This window comes from Diprion similis, chromosome 12 (genome assembly GCF_021155765.1).
Source record: "Diprion similis isolate iyDipSimi1 chromosome 12, iyDipSimi1.1, whole genome shotgun sequence".
Taxonomy (NCBI): Eukaryota; Metazoa; Arthropoda; class Insecta; order Hymenoptera; family Diprionidae; genus Diprion; species Diprion similis.
This window is the reverse complement of record NC_060116.1, coordinates 14,023,751-14,045,375: the sequence shown is the minus strand read 5'-3', so window position 1 is coordinate 14,045,375 and position 21,625 is coordinate 14,023,751. Positions and strand designations below refer to the sequence as shown.

Genomic DNA, 21,625 nt, shown 5'->3' with positions numbered 1-21,625 from the left:
TTATGTATCAGTTGATTCGTTTGCTCGCTCACGCGAATATCCGGACACCGAAGTTCACATCAATGATTCACATCAGCGAATGGGCGATCTTCGTATACCTACTGATATACCTGTACATATCCCGTGGCACATCTATTCTACGACGTGAAACATTTACCTATTCCACAAACGTCGAATTATATACTCCTAGTCCAAATACGCGACGCGTCTATTCTATGTTCTGCAGAACTCTGTAATCCCCTTGTCGAACTCGTGTTAATAATTCAAAAGTCAACTTGGGTAACGATTACGACTAGGTGTATCGGCATACAAATGGACTACCCTTTATATATGTATATATTATATAAAGATTTGTGGCTACGATTATGTGGCGCTCGTATATATAACGTAAGTGATGCAGTGACACTTTGATTTTTGATCATGGTAAATCCCTCAAAAGACAATCCGTGCGAAGGGTGTCTACAAACTGCTCCACTCAGTTTGATTCATGACGTATGGAAAGGAGATTCATATCCCGCGATGTTGTTCTATAGGCATCTTTGGAATTGTTCAACCTGCATCATGACAAAGTGTATATAAATATATTTTATTTTTATTTTCACTTACTTTCACCTGTATTTCAATTTACTTGCACGGAACGTGTAATCGGTCGAAAATGTCGGTGAAGATTGAATTTCATAAAATTTTCAATAATTAGTTTTGACGTCGCAAGCAAACGCTGCTACATGAAACAACCTGGAATGGAATATATGTTCTACTTTTGAACGAACGGTTGGATGTAACTACACCATTTTCATTGTGTAATTTCTCTTTCAATTGTCGCGTATGGAATTTATAATCGCATTCATTCGTCACACGCGTCACTTACTGTCATCCCTTTTTTTTGGTTCACAGTGTTTCAAACCAGCAATTTTAGCGTATAGCCATGCTTTTTGTTCCAGGCACAGTCCTCGGATAATCATAATCATAAACCAGTATTTTCAAAATGTGCGACCTACGCGCCGGTTATCAAAGAAGAGGAACCGGCTGGTACGGGGGTCATCCAAGTTCATGCCGAGGACAGGGACCCCCCTGATTCTGGAGGTATGCATGTCTTTGGTTTGAGTTTTTTTTTCAATGGTTTTTGATACATTTCTTGAAAAAATTTTCCTCGGTTATACAACAAGTTGTTCGAAATTCCAATTTTAAACAGATTGTATTTTATTTTACTATCAGGTACAATTGTCTACTCATTCCTTTTCGCACCTGGCGAGAGGTTGAAATTCCAAATCGACAATAAGACTGGAATGATAAATACTACTCAGATACTGGACCGAGATGAACCGGCTCGAGAAAAGGAAGTTTACCTTACGATTTTGGCTAAGGATAACGGTAGGCCCCAACTTGACGATGTCTGTACGTTCAAAGTCACCATCTCCGATGTTAACGACAATTCGCCTACATTTGACAAAGTGGTGAGTGTATTAGAACGACGTTCTAGATTTTCAAATTCCGCATGGAATATTACTGTTTATTTTATAAGGAGAAATTATTGGTGTATAAGAATGTATTAACAACGATTCAATCCATTGAGAGATATACACGGAATATGGACGGTTTTATAGGTGGAAATAAAGAATTGATGGGTTTGCACGCCGACTAACATCCTTCTTTCAATTTATGTATTTTGCTAATTTTAAGCAATTAACAACTTTCGCTTGAATTCTTTTTGAATCTAGGTCTTTCGCGGAAACACGTGGAAGGTTCGTTGAGAGATTGTCGTGTGATTATACATATTGCTACCTACTTTATGTGGAATTATTGATGTACATTGCTCTTTCATTATACATTCCGTATACCTTGATATTTATATACATACCTCTATCACTTCCTCACTCATGTTCTATCGGTTTCATTGTTATTAGCAAAACGTGTTTACTTGCATAAACTCCGCAATCACAAAATAAATTTACTTCACTGTGTCTGAAGAGAGTTTGTTCACCGTTGGTATAATATTCGTTATAATTAATTATACACGAGGCGTAGAAGCACGTTTCACAGCTACGTGCGTTTATCTTTGGATTGTTCGTGTGACCGAAACAAAAATGTTTGCTTGTGCGTTATCGTCGACACCCACGAATTATAGTCGCACAACTTTTATTCCACTTTCATTTCTCTTTCGTGAATAATGGCATGTGTAAAAGTTGGATTCAGGGACGATGGTTCTTTCGTATTTCGGAAATCGAAACACTTCAGCGCGATACAGTGTATAATACATATTATAGCTTAGATTTGTCGGAGTGTGGGATTGAAAGAAATAAAATGAAAGGGGAGAAACTCAAATCAAGACCGATGAATAATGCATGTTATTATTTTGCAGATATCAAAGTCTACCAATCTTTTGATTAACTTTCAACTGCATGACGGAGGCTTACCGTTGCACTCAATAGATTTGTCTTTACGTTTTTTAACTGGCTTCATCTTGTTTATAGGCATACACGGAGTCGGTACCTCAAGATCTTCCCCTTGGAAGAGAAGTCATGAGAGTTTCAGCGACTGATATCGATGATGGTAACAATTCCGTGGTTCGTTACAGTTTGACCTCTAAAATACCCGAAGATGAAATGTATTTCCGAATCGATAAAAACACTGGTATCATATTCCTCAACAAAACGATCGATGTAAGTAAAAAGGAATTTTATACCTAGGCCAAGTCGGCTTTTCTATAGCTCTACTTTTATTCGAGGTAATAAAAAACTTCAGCTGCAAATAGTTTAACACATTTTTTAATCATTGCAGAGAGAACCTGACTACAAATTTTCCTTGACAGCTAAAGCCGCAGATCAAGGAGAGCATTCAAAGCCCAGTGAGATAGACCTGGAGATAAGAGTTGTCGAATCTTATAAAAAAGCACCTGCGTTTTTGAACAGAACGTCAGAACCTTTGAGGCTGAACGAAAGCCTCAACGATTTTGGACGCAGTCTTATCAAGCTAAAAGCAGTTTCAAATATCGACGGAGACCCCGAAGTAGTTTTTCGACTAGTTAATGGCCGAACCGAGCAGACTAACAAGGCAAATACGTTCAGGTAACGAGGAAAAAATAAATTGAAAGGAATAATTGAAAGATGCGTCACTTATGCTCAGATCTAGTGAGCGCAGCTGTCGAGTTAGCAGAAATACTTACAAAAGTATTACATGTCAAAAGAAATTTGTGTGAAATTTAGTTTTCCGAGTACTTGTAACAACAAGTAATCACAATTCTAAGTGTTCTTAATATTTTTATAGACTCGATCAATCTGGTAAAGATGAAGCCGATATAAAACTGGCTAAGCATCTTGACTTTGAAAGCAATACAGATTATACCCTGATAGTTCGTGTCTCAAACAAAGAACTATTGGCTGCTGAGACTTCTATCAACATCGAAGTTCTTGATGCTAACGACAACATACCGATATTTCGTGACATAAAAGAGGGTAGTGTATTGGAAAATGAACCACCGGGAGCTCCAGTGATGCAAATTCGAGCTATAGACGCAGATGGCACCTCTGCTAATAATCAGGTAAGGTTCCAAGTGGCCAAATATTTTTCGTTTCTTCATTCAGGTTTAGTTTTACCAGAGTCAGGCTTATGTCCCCCACGGTATGGATTTAGAATAAGTTTTCACATACAAGTCATTGTAGTTCATCGAAATGTGTTTGTTTTTTCAGGTCTCCTATGAATTGGAGAGCCATAACCAATTTTTTGCTATTGATAAACTAACCGGTAATCTGACAACGCGCACGACTCTTGATAGAGAGAAAGTTGCGGTATATACTGTACAAGTAGTTGCAGTGGACAACTCACCTAGTGCCCTTTACCAGAATGGTGAACCTAACAAGGGACGACAAGTCTTCACTGTCACAATTGCTGACAAAAATGACAATCCGCCACACTTTACTCAACCAGTGTACACAGCTAATTCCATACCGGAAAACGCAAACCTCAATCATCCTGTGATTGAAGTTAAAGCCATTGATCAAGATACAGCTAGTCTTGTTACTTACAGTATTATATCAGGAAATACTGGAAACGGTTTCGATATTGAGCCTAACACAGGAAAGATTTACGTCAAGAACCTACTCGACTATGAAACTATTACTGAATATAATTTAACCATTCGAGCTTTTGACGGTGTGTTTTCCGACACTGCCTACGTCAAGATTTTCATCGATAATGTAAACGATACCCCACCTGTATTCAAAGATTTTATGAAAGATCCTACTATTCAGGAGGAAAGCTTAGTTGAAGGTATTTATATCAAGACGTTACTAGTTTTTTTTCTAAATTGTAAATACCTCTTTTGACCCGAGCTACTTAATAGTACTGGTTATTGTATGTCTCTATTTAAGTGAACCATACAAAAGATTCTTTGCTAGGATTGTTAACCATGTACAGCTGGGTTTTATTATCTTGATGTCTGAAATTCTTGTTTTTAGGGTGCATAACCACTGTGTCAGCCTACGATCCTGATATTGAGGATAGGAATGCTGACCAGCATATTGCGTATTTCATATCCAAGGAACAGCAAAAGCCTTTCCTAACCATAGACAAATCAGGATGTTTGAAGTTGAAAAAATCACTCGACCGGGACCCGCCGGATGGATATGACACTTGGGAGGTGAGTCTTATACAACTTAATCACGATCATCACGATTATTGTTAGGATTTACTTGTATGTCATTCTATCTACTTCTTCAAGCTTAAAGACCATTATCAGTTACAAAATTTTTAGCACAGTATCTATAACAGACATGTGTAGAGAAGGAAAAAGAGATGTGAAAAGTGCTGACAAATCTATCTTAGTGTAGTGTAACAAATTCTTGGATCTTTTGCTAGGTTCGGGTCGTGGCACGAGACGAGGATGGAGGGCCAACTGCTTTGCACGCCACTACGACGATTAATATTAAATTGGAGGATGTGAACGATAATGCACCTTTCTTGGATATGCCTCAACCAGTGGTATGGTATGAAAATGAACCACCTGGAAAAATAATTGAACTGCAGGCAAAGGATTGGGATTCGGATAAAAATGGCCCGCCTTTTAAATTCAAGATCGATGCGACTGCTGACGAAGAGTTAAAATCTAAATTTTCCATACAAGACTCGAGTCTTTACGCCAAAGTAAAATTTGACAGGGAAGAACGTAAAACCTATGATATTCCAATAGCTATCACTGACAGTGGCTTGCCACCACAAACTAATACATCCATATTAAAAGTCGTCATAGGAGATCGCAATGACAATGCGATGGAAGAAGGTTCTAGTAGCATTTTTGTGTACAATTATAAAGGGGAAGCACCAGATACAGAGATTGGAAGAGTATACGTTAACGATCCAGATGACTGGGATTTGCCAGACAAGTATTTCACGTGGGATTCTACCCACGAATATTTTTTACTTGATAATCACACTGGTATGATAACAATGCGAAAAGGAACACCCAATGACACTTATGTCCTGAAGTTTGTTGTCACTGAGGAAAGCAAACTGGTACCACATCACAAGGTTAATGCCTATGTGAATGTAACGATTAAAGAAATACCAGAAGAAGCTGTGACTAAGTCAGGATCTATACGGTTCTCAGGTCTCACTGCGGAAGAATTTGTCGCACCCGGAGTATCCGGTGTAAGCAAGAAAGAAATTTTCCAAGTACAAGTAGCAGCTATGCTAGAAACTGCGGTTGAAAACGTTGACGTATTCACAGTGTTACATTCGCCACATCATAACAACAAAAGTCTCTTGGATGTTAGATTCTCAGCTCACGGAAGTCCTTACTATGCACCTGAAAAATTGAATACAATTGCTACTCTCCATATTTCGAAGATAGAAAGTGAATTGAATACGAGTATATTGCTTATAAACATTGACGAATGTTTGTTCGAAAGTCTCCACTGCAATAACTCTTGTCGTAGTATATTGGACGTCAGTTCCAATCCATATGCAGTTTACACAAATACAACTTCGTTTGTTGGTGTTAGAGCAGTTGTTGACGCTCAATGTATTTGCCACGTAGCTGAGCCAACTATCAATTGTTTGAACGGTGGGACTCCTCTGGTTACTAAGTGCGAATGTCAACCAGGTTTTGATGGCCCAAGATGCGAGCTATTGGCAATCGGTTTCAACGGTGACGGATGGGCTATTATGCCTCCTCCTGGCCAAGCCTGTGACGACTCGCATCTAGGTAAGCATTAAGAACCGTATTTCTAATCATTACTGTGAATTTTTAAGCAGTTTTCAAACTTGCTAAACGTTTTGTTTCCATATTTTCTTCTAGGACTGGAAATTACACCTCAAGTTGAGAATGGGCTTGTATTTTACTTTGGTCCGATGAGCCATATTCCTATTTTGGGTATCCAAGATTTCATGTCTTTAGAAATACAGGGAGGTCATGCTGTTCTGCTGGTTGATTATGGTTCTGGGACGATAAGGTTGGAACAAAACAAGATTGAATTGATGGATGGGAAGAGTCATAGAATCGACGTTTATTGGACTAAGACTGTAAGCGAATTTCCGACAAGTTTCAAAATCATGTAACATTGTAATTATTAATAAAATCAGTGCTTAATATGATATTCATTCCTGTACATACAGACGATAGAAATGAAAGTCGACAACTGCCAAATGTCTTCCTGCATGAAATTGACAGTACCACAAGGACCAAATGAATTTCTCAATGTCAACAGTCCCCTACAAATTGGAGGTTCTCCAATGAACCTTGTCTATCTTGCAAGTCAGTTCAACTGGGATTACAAACCGACGGACAAAGGATTTACTGGATGCATACGCAATATGACTATAAATGGAAATGTGAGTTTTAGTCAAGATTAATTTCCGTAATTTCATGATTGAAGAATGCCACGAAATTTTACCAGTTTATGAATCCTAATTGGTAACATTTTCCAGTAACCGTGATGTTAATGTTTCTATTCATCGTTTCAGACGTACAATTTAGGACTGCCAGAATATTTCAAGAACATAGACTCTGGTTGTAATCATGGAATGGCCAAAGCCGTCACATTTGGAATTGACACAAACTTCTTAGTCGCCATTCTAGTCTGTGTGGCAATCCTGCTGATCTTATTACTAGCTGTAGTGGTGCACAGAAGAAAGACCGACGACTTGTACAAAGACATGGACGATATTAGAGAGAATATCATCAATTACGAAGACGAAGGAGGTGGTGAAGTCGATACGGGATATGACTTGAACGTTTTCCGCGGCATATACGATGCCCCACCCATAGATTCAAAAATGGCACCTGTCGGACTCGAAGGACGCGGTAAATCTCCTCGGCTATACAAGTTAAAATACCGAGTAATATCTGTCGAATATTTGAATTGTACTTACTTTGACTTTCCCTCTTTATATCTTTTCAGCTCCAGATACTGGTGATGAAGTGCCCGACATTTGTGGGTTCTTGGATGGCAAAAAAGAAAGTTGTGACAAAGATCCTGAAACGAACGCATTTGATGATGTCAGGCATTATGCGTACGAAGGCAAGGGTAATTCAGAAGGATCTCTGTCGTCTCTCGCTTCTTGTAAGTGTTTCTCGATAAATTTTTACATTCACGGTGTCCCCGATATAATTAATTTTGATACACATCTTGTTAATTTCCAAGTTAATCATTATGGAATTTGTTTGCTTAGGTACTGACGACGGTGACTTGAAGTTTAACCATTTGTCGAACTTTGGTCAAAAGTTTTGGAAGTTGGCTGACATGTATGGGGAGGAGCCAAGCGACGAAGACAGTGATGGCGTTGGGGAACGTGAAAGCGAAAGCTGGTGTTAATTGAAAAGACTTTTTTAACTATAAACACTTTATAGATATTCCTGATATAGACATTTTCCCGAAATATTTACAAAGTTGAGAAGAAGGAAACGCCACCTTACAACACTACTGTACTTAAAAGCATAGGTGAAGGACTTGTGGCTTGGTGAAACGACGATTTCGGTTTGTATTCAGTTTCAGAACTTTATGCAACACCAAAGAATTAGAACTAACAAGATATACAATACGTGAAAAATGAAGAGACTATCATTCCGCGCAGTGCTGAAGTGAATGCATTATTTCACGTAATACGCCAGGCTTGGACTTTTGAATCATTTAGTATTTAATTATAATCAGTCTGTTGATGATTATCTTGGTAAACTCCGAAGTGGGTTGGACTTTCTCAAGATAAGAACAATTATTTCGGTATACGTGAAATATTAAGTTCATATTATTTTCACGTATGCCTAAAGTGCTTAATGTTTGAAGTGAACAAAATTATTTGAAATTCATACAGCGCACGATCGAGTTGTTGGAAATACACCCGTACCAGTGCAGGCCCTCTCTTTATTCATTAATAAACGGTGTCATGTAATATATTATAATACTACGATATAAAAATGCAGAAAATAAGAGAGCGGAAGCTATAAAGTACGATGTGAAAGGGTTGAAGAAATTATAGCTATGGAAAGAAAAATATTTTTTATTTGTTTATTAATTAATAATTAGTAGGTACAAGATGGAAAAGAGGCGTTACTTATTTTGTTTACATTTTTTTTTAAACTTTGCCACTAGCAACAAAAGCTATCAGACTGACTTAGAAATCGCTGACTTGGAGAAAATATAGATGCCAACATGCATAACTATTTCTATTAGCCCATAATGTTAAATTCGTTTTTGACGCGAGCTTTTAACGGATTGGTTGACATATTTTAAAATGTTTACTTTTATTTTAATTATGTTTCATATTTTGGGTTAATAGGCACAACGGCATAAAGTTTCATTAGCTAGCATCACTATCCGTATTTTCCTGATATTTTCATCAGAAATTCTCACAACATGACGTTTCACAGCATCAATTATATGAAAAAGTATTGAAACAAAGTAGTTGAATATTATTCTTTTAGATCCATAGGCGATATACAGTTATTATAAAGTTCTAATTATTGTATGATTGTTTTAGTTGAAAATTTTCCAAGCCAATTTTTTTACATATATAATACACTATATTATATGTATATCGGCATACACGAGATACACTACATACTACATATTACGTATTACATGCATATATTTAATTTATATATTTTAATATTCGGATAGAAAAGAGATAGTGAGAATATAAGAAAAATAGGGCGAGGAAGTGTGAATTGCGTGAGATAACATTGTAAAATGTATACTTTTGATTAGAACCATTTAATCGTACGCAAGGACGGACAACTCAACATAAACAATGATTGCTGAATGTAATTCTTTTAGTACATGTATTTTTTTTCTATACATATACACACACATACATACATACATATAGATATATACAATATCTTTCTATCCTTCTCCAAGCATTTCGTACAATATAATTATAGTTAACGGCAGTAAACGTCAAATAAATAGTTCTGCTTTGCTCGATAAGCTAGACTTACAGTTATAATAAGTCCATAGAAAGGGAACGTGCCATAGCACCATCCTTTATCTGATTGATTAGTATTAGTAAATCGCATTTCAAAATCAATTCCCACCATTCATCAACCATTAGTTAATCACACGTATTTTATATTAAAAGTGAAAAATATTTTACAAAAATGTCATCGACTTCGCATATTTTGTATTAAAAGAAAACTAAGTAAATTATAATAAACGATCATTAAATTAGTATAAATATATTAATTATTTGTAAGCTTTTTGTACGATTGAACAGCTGTGACATTATAAATACTGTCCGTGCAAAAAAGGTGCTTCTAACGACAAGAATAAGAGACAATATTAAGAAAAAAAGTTGAAAAAAAAACGGATCAATGAATAAATGTACAGAAATAAGAGAATGAGAAAGATTTAACCTGATTTCACTGGTATAGTTAATATTAGCCTGTATTCCGTTATTTGTTTATACGTATTTTTTGAAGTAGTAAACGCGTGGAGTCCAGTATGGTCACATGACGCCTGTGCAAATGATGATAACGTAACAATTTCTTCAGATAATCTTCGGAAATCCAGGACGTATACAAAGTAATTTACCTACAAGATTGATACCGTGAAAACTGTATTGTTATTATAACAGTTGTTACAACAGGAGATCGAGTATCCCGATTAGGAGCACCTTTTTACAAAGGTTAAATTAAGGTGTCGCAGTATAGGTAAAAGCACATGATCTCAAAATTGAAGAATGGATGTCGCTTGCCATACATGATGAATAGTTGATTTACGAAGGGCTAGTATAATTGCGAAATTGTTATACTAGTGTATCAAATTTAATTCAACAGAAAACCACATGAATATCATAGCAAATCGTTGAGTATTATTTACAACGTAAACTTTGTTCTCGGTAGCTGCCCTCTATAGTTAATAGAATTGCCGAAGCAGTCACATATATTTCGAACGCGAGCGTCATCATTATTGAATCTATTCAAATGACAAAACAGATCCACACATCTATTGATTGCTAAAATATATATTATTAGTAGTTAATAGTGAACGATATACAAGGTATATAGGTATAGATAAAATTGCGCGAAATAAAACTGCCTATATGAAAGAAATAAAATAAAAAAATATTGTTATGATAATATGATATACAACGTTTTAATTTCTTTAACCGACAAGAAGAGTTATGTGACATGTATAAATATATATATATATATATATGTATATAATATGTGTGTAATATATTTATACATACATACATATATATATATTTTCACAAGCAAGGCTATTTTCACTCGACATACATTATGTTGTATGTACATAACTCCGATTTGCCGCATCCTTGCAGTACACCGTTGTTTTCCATCAATTTACATACTCAAGCTAAGCTAGCCATAAGCTGTTATTCAATCATCGTATTGTCCTCCTAATAGCAGCAATTAATGAATAATCATAAGAGCGTCCTGGGATTTGGATCAACCCATAGTTCAGAGATGACCATTAATCTCTATCGACGACGCAAGTCCGATTTAATCGCTATTTCATCCCACAATGTATACTTGTGTACAATTTTTTACTTCCTAATTTCAAATTTATATAAGCTATTATACCTTTATACACCCAATCGTGGATTGTATGTGTACATATTGAAGTAACAATAAAAAATTAAACGAAACCTTTGAGACCGCACCTCTGTGAACCTGGCTCCCCAATTTTTACTAATGAAACTTTTATCGAGATTTCCGGGTTCTTTCGTGGAGTCCTAGCGCTACTGTTGGAAATTCAAAAAATTTCAGTCACCGGTTGTGAAAAATCCATTTTCAAAATATTGAAAGTGCAAATGGAGTTCTAGCTCTAGAAAAACAGTAGAAAAACCTCCATGATGAAAACAATAATTACTTTTTCCAGAGTTATGGGTAGCCCCCTACAGTTATTCGGAATGTTTGACACTCTCGTCGCAATCTACTTGGAATTTGCGAAGTAATTTATGATTTTTGTTCCGATTTAGCGTACTTTTGATATTCGTTTTTAATTTTTTTGGGGGCCAGAACTACTGCTGCAACGATATAAGAACTCGAGAACTCTTTTCTAGAACCAAAACTCCATTTGCATTTCGAACGTTTTCAAAATCGGTGGTTCCTTAAAGTTCCAGCCTTCCATATTTTTAAAATTGGTTTTTTCGCGTCCGGTAACTGACATTTTTGAATTTCCAACAGGAATGTTCGATAAAAGATTCATCGTAGGAAATTGGAGGCACACATTCATGGGGGTTGAGAATCTTGTTTTCCTAGACCTTTTTCTTGTAAATTCTTAAACAATGGCGATCGATTCCCGAAATCGGCGAATCCTTGATAAGCCAAGTTTGCTATTCACTCGTCGATCCGAAATGTTTATATTATTACATACGTATATGGTATACTAATTGGTGCTCGATGTTGTAATGGCGGAGGAGTTTGACGCCATTCGACCAAAGTTGAAGGAGTGAGATAGAATACGTACGTCAAGGAATTAGTACTGAAAACTAAATTGATTAATCATTTGTTCCGAATGAGCCCGATGGCTTCATTTCCTGCTGAGAAGGAGTCAGCGATAAATTACGAAGAAGCCTTATTAAGAAGGCCTGGCTTTTCTTACCATGCTAACTAATTATAATAATAGCTAGTCGCTCTCATGTTCGAGTAAAAAGTTGCGAAACTTTTGCCAACCGATCCTTACGTGGGTCGGTCACGTGAAAAGGGAGCATCCGGATAAATATACCTACGTATGATCGTTATTTGAGTGAAGAGTGTTAGAAAATATGGAAAAAGAAATCTTTTCAAAAATTTCAAGAAAACGTGGCAAGGAGGCGTTTCCTAATTTTTACTATTAACAAAACAACCTCACAAATGTCCAAGTACCCTGTAATTGTATTATTCATATTTCAGAATAAGTCAACGTTGACGATCTTTGTCTCTCACCTTGTACTAATTACGGGATTAAAGGTTTCCGGATCAAGATATTTTTAGCTGCGGATAAGGTATTTCTACAGCTATATTACCGAGTCCACATGCACTATACCGGGACGCGTTGTACGGTACCAATTATACGCGCCTTGAACAATCCGGAAGTTTTATAATCGATTACGTTTTCCAAAGAATTATAGAGACAGGTATAGAGAGCTGCAGCTTATTATGACGACAAATACGAAGAAGGGTTTATATAGGACGGAAAGGAAACTTTGGACGGTACAACGTAATGCGTAGGTATATATATATATCATAGGGAAGTCTAAGACTGCCTTGGTCATGTAACAGCAGAGTTATTTTATGAAACCCTCAGCTATTTCGAGGCGAAGGTTCACTTTATGGTAGGCACGCTATGCAAACAGGACAGCTATTTGTCTCTCGTTACGTCGCAGCTCTTTTTCTTATTCTTTCAATCTTTGTAAACCATTTTTACATCCGCCTATCTTACGATTAACTTCGTCATTATTTACACGCACAAAAATTGATCCGGACACCGGACGAAAGTCGAGGTCGGATTCAATAAATGTTTTTCAAACTGTTCGGACGCCCACATACAAAGATGTAGCCCCGAGCCGTGTGCGCCAGAGAGTCGCTCACATCCTGTTGAAAATAGATTCGTTTGTCCATCTGCGAAAGTAAAAGAAAAAGAGAATGTCCTATTCTTGTCTTTAATATTTATGCATATCTACTTTAATTAATTATAAAGTTCGTTCTTATTTTCAACAGTTTTTATTAAGTATATTTCGCATTTTATCGGGAATAAAAAAATAATTATAATAATAAGTGCACGCATCTTCAAACACGCCCATAATGCTTATCGAACGAAGATCAACCCTGTCGTAATATTTGAAAGTGTTTGATAATTAAAGCCACAGATATCGTCGGCTTGCGTCAACGGCTATCGCAAAACACTGACGCCGATCATTGGAGTAAACATGACGGTTTCCTCTTCGGGTCTTCTCAAGCTCGTTGCTAGAGGGCCGCAAGGGGGATGATTTTTTAGGGGTAGCTGGAGCAGAGAGGAATAGGAGGCTGCAGGGGTGGAACGGGGCAGGAGGGAAAATGGGGTATAAAGTCCCGGGCAGGCCTCGTTCAATCTCAATCGTGATCTTGTCACAGTATCGGTACTCCGACAGATATTGGAAGAATAATCGCAGCTGTTGTGTACGGAAGTTCCAAGTTCAGAATGTGAGTTTGTATACAATAATGTATCTCTCCATTTCGATTGCGGGAGGACGCAATGTTATGTTGTCAGTGTTAAATTGGTGTTTACTTGATTTACAAAAAGCATTAAATTCTTTCATGGTGCAGAAAGTCTTATGCAACTTATAGATTTATAAATCAATGACAACGACTAATTCATAGCTCTTCGAATATCCCACGAAGTGATAATGAGACATAGAATTTATTTCTCGTGCGAAAGAAAGCTGGACGGTTATCGGGAATTGTCTAATTTTTCTTTTCAAATTCAAATCGAAATGCAAGACGGAATGTGATACTTGAATTGACATTATCTGCCACCATTTAATCTACCGTTATGACTGCAGGTTTGGGAGGATTAAATCAGGGTGCTTCGTGCTGGTACTTGCAATACTTTTAATCGTCGCCCTCGGGACCGAGGCACAATTGAATTTCTCCACCGGATGGGGTAAAAGAGGCCAAAACCCTCAAACAGGGAGCGGCGGTAGTGCCATGTGCTCGTCTCAGGGTAAACCTTCGCTGAACCAACTTCTTGCTCTCTATAATATAATACAGGTAATTCCGTGTGAATTTATTTTTTTTCTTCAAGAAACATAATTCCATCGAAGTGGAAGGAAGAAAATTGAATAATAAAACAATGGCAAGTCGATAATACATTGAGAAATCTCACTGCCAAGTATTTTATTTTATTACAGAACGAAGCTCAGAAGTTGTTGGATTGCCAGAAGTTTACAAAGTGAAACTAAATCTGAAATGGACGAGAAACTCATTATATCTGTATGCTAAATGAACATAGAATATTATTATATAATAAACGAATTATTATTTCAATAAAGATTCCATATAGATATCTATAGACATCGCATGTGCAACAATGAATTTCGCAACTATTTATTCTACTTTGCAATTCGCATATTTTGTGTATACGTAAAACCCAGCCTTCCATATCGCTCCTCGAGTCTTTTACATGCAAGTACAATGTATTTGATTGAAAATAATCTACATCAGTATATGGATTCCCTCTTCATTCGTTGGCAATGCTTGCGTGAAGGGTTGAATAATCCGTGCACCTAAAAGATCAAAGCCAAGTGAAATTGCGCATGAATTTAGGGCCGATTTGTTTGACGACATGGTGGGGTTTTTTAGTTCGAATAATTGTCGCATCGCTCTCGTTTCGCTGAGATCGTCGATGATCGTCGACATGCGACGAACTGCGGTAAATTCTTCAACCTATGTATATTTTTAACGTGCACTTGAATGTTGGATAATGTCGTTCAAAAAGTGTCATCTAGTGTAATAAATATAATAAAAGTCTACGTCGTAATTGACGAATGTTTGTCACCTGTGACCATATAGAAGCACAATTTAGGGTGGCTAGAAGCCTCCCAAATTCCGTTTAACATGAATCGATCAGAATTTGGTATTTCGGAGTTTCCAATCGAGTCAATTGTCGCTTAGAAAAGTCTTTTATCCATAAGAAAAGGATATTTAATTGAGTAAACCTCGAAATATGTCCAGTAATTGAGACTAGCAGTCGGTCTCGTTAGAGAAATAGATAATCAATCTGTGAAAGATGCATTACTTGCACGTGTCCAACGCCCTTGCTCGTCGTTATAACCCCAATTTAATTCATGTGAGGAACAATGCGAGTCGTAAGAGCTTCGAGGTCATCGGAAGAAAATGGGGTGGACGTTGGGTGCGATTGTGGTTAAGGGAGCAAAGTCATCAGGTGGCAAAATCCTGTGCCAGACAATTCGAATGCATTGTTGCTCAACGCGTAAGGCGGACGCTGCAAATCTTTCACTTGTACACTAAAATTTGGGACGACGTTGCTCTCAAGTCGTTCGTTAATATATGGCGGCGTAGACTCGGTCAAAACACTAGAAAATATCTGTTTGGCGCTGCTGGCGTCTCCGTCTACAATTGGGATCGAGAGAGAATTCCAGACAACGAATTGCACAGGTAAATTCATTGGTCATTTACCAAAGACTGTGCCTTCGTTTGAGTTTTGTCTTTAATCTTCTACTCCGATCCTTTTCAGGTACTCCAAAGAACTCGTCGACATCCACCAGCTGCGAGAAAATACCGTTACGTGCGCGAAGTGCCACCTAAGACTAGTCATTGACGTCACACAGTCTGGAGTCAAATACTGCCAATGTCACGGCGCCAAACCCGCTCTGGCTTCTATTCAAAATGGTCTTATCTTAAGTACATTTATTAAGCTTGGTGTTATGAGAATGAAAATTTTCTATAAGACAGAGTTTCATGATTTCTAATTGAAATCTAGTTTAATCAGCTAGACTGTCCTTCAAACTGTTTATCACTCTTATCACTTTGTCTCTAAAGCATCTGTCTGAGACATTGTTAATCGTTTTCATGATCTTATTAATTCCATAAATTCATATTTTCTACATATTATTTCATTACATTTTAATTTAGGTATTTAATATCTGTTAGGTAACGGGAATCAATGGCAGCCATTCATAGAGAGGCAGGATATGTTAATGTGGCGCAAAGAAGAGCCCGAAAGTGGAGGGTTGTATGCTTACAAAGTCTACGGGTCATTTCCAGACGTGTCAGCGGAGGATTTTCTACACGTTCAAGTTGACGTGGAGTATAGAAAAGAATGGGATCCCACTGCTAGACATCTGGAGGTCATTGACACTGATCCCAGCACAGAATCGTGCTCGGATCATCGCAGTGAAATTGTTTACTGGGAAATGATCTGGCCGGTAAGTAATTCATAACCAGATACAACGTAGGTGTAGACACAGCTGTTGAAATGAATGAATTCTGGTTATAGAGATTATTTGCAAACAGAGATTACGTATTTCAAAGAAGATGGCTGATTGATAAGGAAGAGGGCCTTATCGTCATTATTAGCAGAGCATCGGATCATCCCAAGGCCCCACTTAGGCCTGATACGCACAGGTTAATAGCCGCGACAAATTTTTTTATTGGTGTGGCATGGATTACTTTGCGTCGTAAATTAATTGTCCAACTTATATCTACCTGATAGCAGTGATGCTTCACTTACTTTTCTCAATCGCTTCATTTTTGTTTAGAGTATCAACGTATTGGTCATACATGGTAATAAAACCATACACGGAATTTGATCAGCCCGGTATCGAGTTTGGATTAACATATTTTGATGACCCTGGTGTAAACATACCGTCAGCTGTAACCACTTGGGTGGCAATGAGTGGTGAGCGCAATAACAAATTTGCTAGATGAGTTTTAGAAATTTCACCATTAGAGCTAGGTTTTGTTTTCAACTATTGCGTAATGAAGTTTTATTATTTTTTGATAAAGGGGTTCCGGATTTCTTATGTCGTATGAGGAAAGCAACATTAGATTACCACAGCCGCAAATCAGTTGATGCAAAATCTGCAATGGTCAATATGGTTGGAGATCAGCCCATTGTTCTCGACACTTGCAGCGATTCACCTGTTAGTGATATTGGTTACGTATCTGAAGTGAAGAAAAATACAGAAACACCAAAAGAAGAAAATACAGAAACACCAAAAAAAGGAAAGGAAAACGAAGAACCAAAGTCGCCGGAGAAAAGTGACAAAAAAGAACGAAGTGCAGAAAATGCCGAAGATAAAGCAGAAGACAAAAGAGAAAGTGTAATGGGCCCTACACCAGACGAAGAACGTGGCTTTTTACACTACTTCTTACCATCCCGATTGTTCACGTGACATGACAAGCCGCATAGATACTTTGTTTAGAAGAAATTGATTTCAGCAAATTCAGATTTGCTGCTACTTGACTTGAAAACATTATCAGTAATACATTCTCATTTTAACGACGACGCGTTTTCTCTCTGGATGGTCGAATTTATTCTCGTGAACTCATGCAGTATTTATAAACGTTGAGGATCTCGTTCAATATTTCTGTACTGTAAGTTGATGTACGCTAGCAAGTCTAACACTGCCAAATCGAAGTCCCATTCGGAAAAAATTTTAGTTAATTCAATTTCACGACTAATACGTTTGGAAATCAAGTTCAGGTCAAGTGGGGATGGTTTTAAAACTAAACTTATCTTGTACGGTTTGTCATAGGTGTGTTAAGATAATAGTGTTATTTCAATCGTATGTGCAAGTATAAATGCGTGTGTGTGAGAGATAGAAAAAAATGTAGCTTTGAAATAGTATCTTTCGTAGTATGAATCAAATCTAATTGGATCAAGTGAAGTATTTTGCTTTAAATCTTATATAAATAATTTAAGTGTTAGTCAGCGAAGCCAACGTAGTAGGTTTTGAATAATTTTTCTGTCTTTACACAGGCTTACTAGAGAAAATGAATATTCAAATTATGGTCATGTAATCGTTTCGTGTGAATGGCCACTGCGCCATGTAATCCGAAGCTTTTGCACTTTTTCAACCCTTCTATAGGAGTCATTTTAAAAATAAAAACGTTGTAAAAGAAAGGCCATCTAATGTGAAATGTATCTTGAAAATCATTAATTTAATCTAAAGACGCATTATTATGTTATAGCATGGCTCGTGTAAAAATAAAGATGTCTATATTTTAATCCGTGTACAGAGTACAATAACATATTGTATAAATCTTAAATTCTGATATCAATTTCATAGCAATGCCAAAAGGTATTTGATATTTAAATATATTAATATTTTACGTGTATATGTGTACAATGATTAGAATATGCTAGAAAAATCAATTTCTAAGTTATAGATGCTGGTAGGTCGATATTTGCTAATTCTGAATCCGCGTCATCTTCTAATATGACGACATTATCAGTCTGACGCGAAGAGCAATATTGAGTGTCAGGAATAGAGGACAGAAGGATGTCAGTTTCCTTGTCCAATTCAAAACATATTTTTTCTGGTAATTTTCTAGGCACAGATTTAAAGCCGGTGCAGTCATAATCGTAGCACTTTTGGAATGCTACTTGGCTATGCAAATCAACAATCCAATACACGCCATTGCTTTTATGTGGCCTGCCTATGTTGGCACAGTACCTGGAACAGAAAAAAAGTCAAATAATTTATACATACCAAGTTTGGTGAATTTTATGGAATGCGTTATGAACTGTGTCATCAGATCCAATTTTCAGAAACATTTGACTGGTAAGAAATAAATAAATGTTTGAAGACTAAGTGCTGATCATTTCTTTTTTAAAAATTGATGTGTAGAATTTTACCTATGATCTGTGAACGTATATAACAGTATGTCGTCATTCATAACTTTTACTTCCCGAATTTTGCCAGGTTTCACAATGTCTAAGATAAATTTGTCAATTTCAGGATACGGTGATTCTGTTTTCTTTTCCGTCCTGACACAAACCTGACGCTGACTTAGACATTCTTTGGAATATTTAATCGCATCTATCGAATTTTTATCCTGGTATTCAAGTAAAATCAAATTCTTAGTACTTGGCAAATAAGAAATCAAAGAGTCTAAGAATAATCCCAATTCTTTATTCTTGTGCGTTGAGTTGAGGATGTACTCAGAATCGTCGCTCACGGTTAGATGAGAATTTTTTCCCAACTTGGTAGACTTGTAAATTCGAAAGTGCCTGTTTCTCGTGTAGACTCCCTCATCTACAAAGAGCTGTTTTCCCTTCATGGTGTTGACGAATAGCTCTGCCAAATCTCCTCTGGGAAAGTGGCTTAAAATATTATCAGCAGAGGATCGTTTGGTATTATCTACCAAAAGACTTTGTCGAATACTAGAGCATATGGCTTTAACAAACCGTCCTGTATGTTTGTTATTCTTGAACATAACATTTTTCACGTGGAAGACTAAATGCCGGCTGAATTTAACGTCGGTAGTTGAGTCCAGACTGAGAACATCCGATCTTCTGCAAGGGAAACCCCAGTGTTCCAAAAAATATGCGCAAAATACATCAATCAGGGTTTTCGTCATTTTTGAGCCATCGCTTGTCGGGTTCAAATCCTTGGTGAATTCCAAATCAAAATACAGGTGGCAAGGAGAGCCATCCGGAATAACCTGACAACGGAAGAACAGGTGTGTGAATACTTTAGTCGTTTCAAGTTTTATTCATAATTTTTTAACAGAAAAAGAAGAATCAAACCTCGTACGAACATCTCTCCTCCTTGGGTCTGGATTCATCGACAAGCCAGTAGATTTCTGGGTGCGCTACAATGAATTTCCTATATCCCTGATCATATTGCAAAACAAAGGTATGCATGGAGTTTGAACTCCCTTGATCGGCCACAAGCAATGCTTCTTGCTGCCTCCAATATTCACCCCAAAATTCAGACGGTCCCAACAACCGTCTTCGCTTAATCTTTTTATCTTCCCTATCCTGTAAGGACGATGATAATTCCTTGACTCTGGATTCATGCTGAGCGTGACTTTCGATCAATTTTTTTCCATAAAATGTATTCTTCGCTAATTTACCGATTGCGTTGATTTTTTGGTGGGCTTTCATTTACGTTTCAAAGTTAATATTTTCTTAAGTTCGTCACCTTGATCGCGGGGGCGTTCGGTAATTCAAAACACAGAACTGGCTAATCCACTCCAGAAACTTTCCTTTATTTTGACACTTTATTAACCTGCTTGAATCTAGATCTCTGTTTTGACTGGGTTGACAGAACGCGAATTATGTGAAGCCGGTAGTTGAATTGTACCTGTTTGAGCCTGTCGAGAGCAGCAGCTGTGCCCCCCCCCCCGTGCCGCTCTACCGCCAGCCGCCCATAATCACACAACTTGAGTCGCACATTTCGCCAGCATCGGCGGGCTGTTTCGCACGGAACGTGCGATGCCAATTCGTCTAAGATAACGACGCTCATGAAAATGGGTACCGACGCAACGACAAAATGTCGCACGTCGAAACTCACGTGGTTAGGTCAGTGGATCTCAATTACATTTTTATTCGAGAAATTAAAAAATACAGAATTGTTAATTGGAAGTGTGGAAGCGTGGAGAAAATGAAGAAGCGAGATGAAATAGCTGACGGTGTATTGAGGCTACGGGCAGTCGATTCCTCTTGCAAATTACGTTGATGTCGTGCAGTATTTTTCAAAGTCGGCTAAATTTCAACTGAAAAAATCCAAAAGGGTTAATCTTTGTTTGTTTGCGATTTTCAGAGTTTTTAAATTTTTCGTCTCAGAATCGTTTTACAGGATTCTTTTTCCACTAATTATGGACCCTCGGGTATGACATATTTTATTCAACTGGAAGTTGCCAGATAATCTCATTTGACGCCTGACGCCGCGTACAACGGCAATTTTTCGAACATTTGACCGCGTTGTTCGCAGCTCGCATGACACTTCAGACCGGTCGAGACTTGTTTCCGAGCAGTCGTGGTGAAGCTACGCAAGCAGTAAGTCGAGAATTCAGATCGCCATGTACAGGCTTTGATTATTCGAGACATGGCCAAGCACCGATACCTTATGGTTAAAAAAAAGACTGTAATGTTAGTCGATCAGTGTATTCCGACGTAACTCAATGTGAATAATATACGAACGGCATGCAGCGATTACATGGCCCGTAACAGAACCAAGTTACTGAAATAAAAACAACAGGGGACGTTGAAGGTGAGTTTCGTGTCTCAAATTTTCATTCTTTTATGCAACTTCAATTGTTCGCGAGTGCGATGCTCAACTCTCTGCGTCGCGTGTCGTTTGTTATTGTTTGTGCGTCTGATTTTCGGTAAGTGCGCAGTTGCATTGTTAGCAAGATTAAAACTCGGTCCGTTTAGGCAGCCAGTTACAACACAAAAAGTGTGAACGTGCTTAGAATAGAGTGTAATTACAGCGCTGCATAGTTTAAAGTATTTTGTAACAAGAAAATGCCCTGATAACCTTCCGTTGTGGTTGTGTTTTCGATCATTCTGAAAACACGGACCTTGCAGGACGTGACCTTAGCGTGAGTTGTGTCTCGGACTTTGGTTTGCGGATCGCGTCTCTTACGTCGGCATACGCGTGTAAAGTGAAAATGTTATTGCCTGGTTGATTTTAGGGATGATGGAGGGATTCTCGATTTCGTAATCCCATATTA

General features: G+C 37.5%; 3 protein-coding genes across 6 annotated transcripts in view; 2 read left to right on the top strand and 1 right to left on the bottom strand.

Moving 5' to 3' along the window:
* Positions 1-8,386, top strand: part of LOC124413519 (DE-cadherin) — a 50,257-nt gene extending 41,871 nt beyond the window's left edge. Inside the window, exons 3-15 of one of the 2 annotated variants that reach the window (XM_046894150.1) lie at positions 942-1,083; positions 1,216-1,454; positions 2,472-2,660; positions 2,779-3,065; positions 3,265-3,538; positions 3,687-4,266; positions 4,455-4,636; positions 4,855-6,199; positions 6,293-6,516; positions 6,610-6,825; positions 6,958-7,297; positions 7,395-7,556; positions 7,666-8,386. In XM_046894150.1, the coding sequence (XP_046750106.1) occupies positions 942-1,083; positions 1,216-1,454; positions 2,472-2,660; positions 2,779-3,065; positions 3,265-3,538; positions 3,687-4,266; positions 4,455-4,636; positions 4,855-6,199; positions 6,293-6,516; positions 6,610-6,825; positions 6,958-7,297; positions 7,395-7,556; positions 7,666-7,808 (4,323 nt within the window). In that variant the 3' untranslated portion in view covers positions 7,809-8,386. Of the gene's footprint in view, positions 1-923; positions 1,084-1,215; positions 1,455-2,471; positions 2,661-2,778; positions 3,066-3,264; positions 3,539-3,686; positions 4,267-4,454; positions 4,637-4,854; positions 6,200-6,292; positions 6,517-6,609; positions 6,826-6,957; positions 7,298-7,394; positions 7,557-7,665 lie in introns of both variants that reach the window. The other variant, XM_046894149.1, reaches the window with a different exon arrangement.
* Positions 8,387-14,870: 6,484 nt separating this feature from the next.
* On the top strand, positions 14,871-18,039 carry LOC124413521 (stAR-related lipid transfer protein 7, mitochondrial). 3 transcript variants are annotated; one of them, XM_046894156.1, is made up of 6 exons: positions 14,871-15,595; positions 15,675-15,829; positions 16,091-16,365; positions 16,437-16,564; positions 16,699-16,838; positions 16,925-18,039. In XM_046894156.1, the coding sequence occupies exons 1-6, from the start codon at positions 15,207-15,209 to the stop codon at positions 17,332-17,334; spliced, it is 1,497 nt and encodes a 498-aa protein (XP_046750112.1). In that variant the 5' UTR covers positions 14,871-15,206; the 3' UTR covers positions 17,335-18,039. The 3 variants fall into 3 exon arrangements, with proteins under 3 accessions (XP_046750112.1, XP_046750113.1, XP_046750111.1); XM_046894157.1 differs by having other exon boundaries at positions 15,675-15,841; positions 16,946-18,039; XM_046894155.1 differs by having other exon boundaries at positions 15,675-15,841.
* Positions 17,929-20,221, bottom strand: LOC124413522 (DNA-directed primase/polymerase protein-like). The gene is made up of 3 exons (XM_046894158.1): positions 19,695-20,221; positions 18,801-19,609; positions 17,929-18,618 (listed from the first exon to the last, which is right to left on the bottom strand). The coding sequence occupies exons 1-3, from the start codon at positions 20,052-20,054 to the stop codon at positions 18,321-18,323; spliced, it is 1,467 nt and encodes a 488-aa protein (XP_046750114.1). The 5' UTR covers positions 20,055-20,221; the 3' UTR covers positions 17,929-18,320.
* Between the last annotated feature and the right edge of the window lie 1,404 nt (positions 20,222-21,625).

Bases quoted from the DNA above. Each gene is read 5' to 3' on its own strand.
- LOC124413521 (XM_046894155.1), top strand. From the start codon at position 15,207: ATGCATTACTTGCACGTGTCCAACGCCCTTGCTCGTCGTTATAACCCC. The intron at 15,596-15,674 runs GTAAATTCATTG...GATCCTTTTCAG, and splicing joins CCAGACAACGAATTGCACAG to GTACTCCAAAGAACTCGTCG. The intron at 15,842-16,090 runs GTACATTTATTA...AATATCTGTTAG, and splicing joins TCAAAATGGTCTTATCTTAA to GTAACGGGAATCAATGGCAG.
- LOC124413522 (XM_046894158.1), bottom strand. From the start codon at position 20,054: ATGAAAGCCCACCAAAAAATCAACGCAATCGGTAAATTAGCGAAGAAT. The intron at 19,610-19,694 runs GTTTGATTCTTC...TTCCGTTGTCAG, and splicing joins AGGAGAGATGTTCGTACGAG to GTTATTCCGGATGGCTCTCC. The intron at 18,619-18,800 runs GTAAAATTCTAC...TTTCTGTTCCAG, and splicing joins TATACGTTCACAGATCATAG to GTACTGTGCCAACATAGGCA.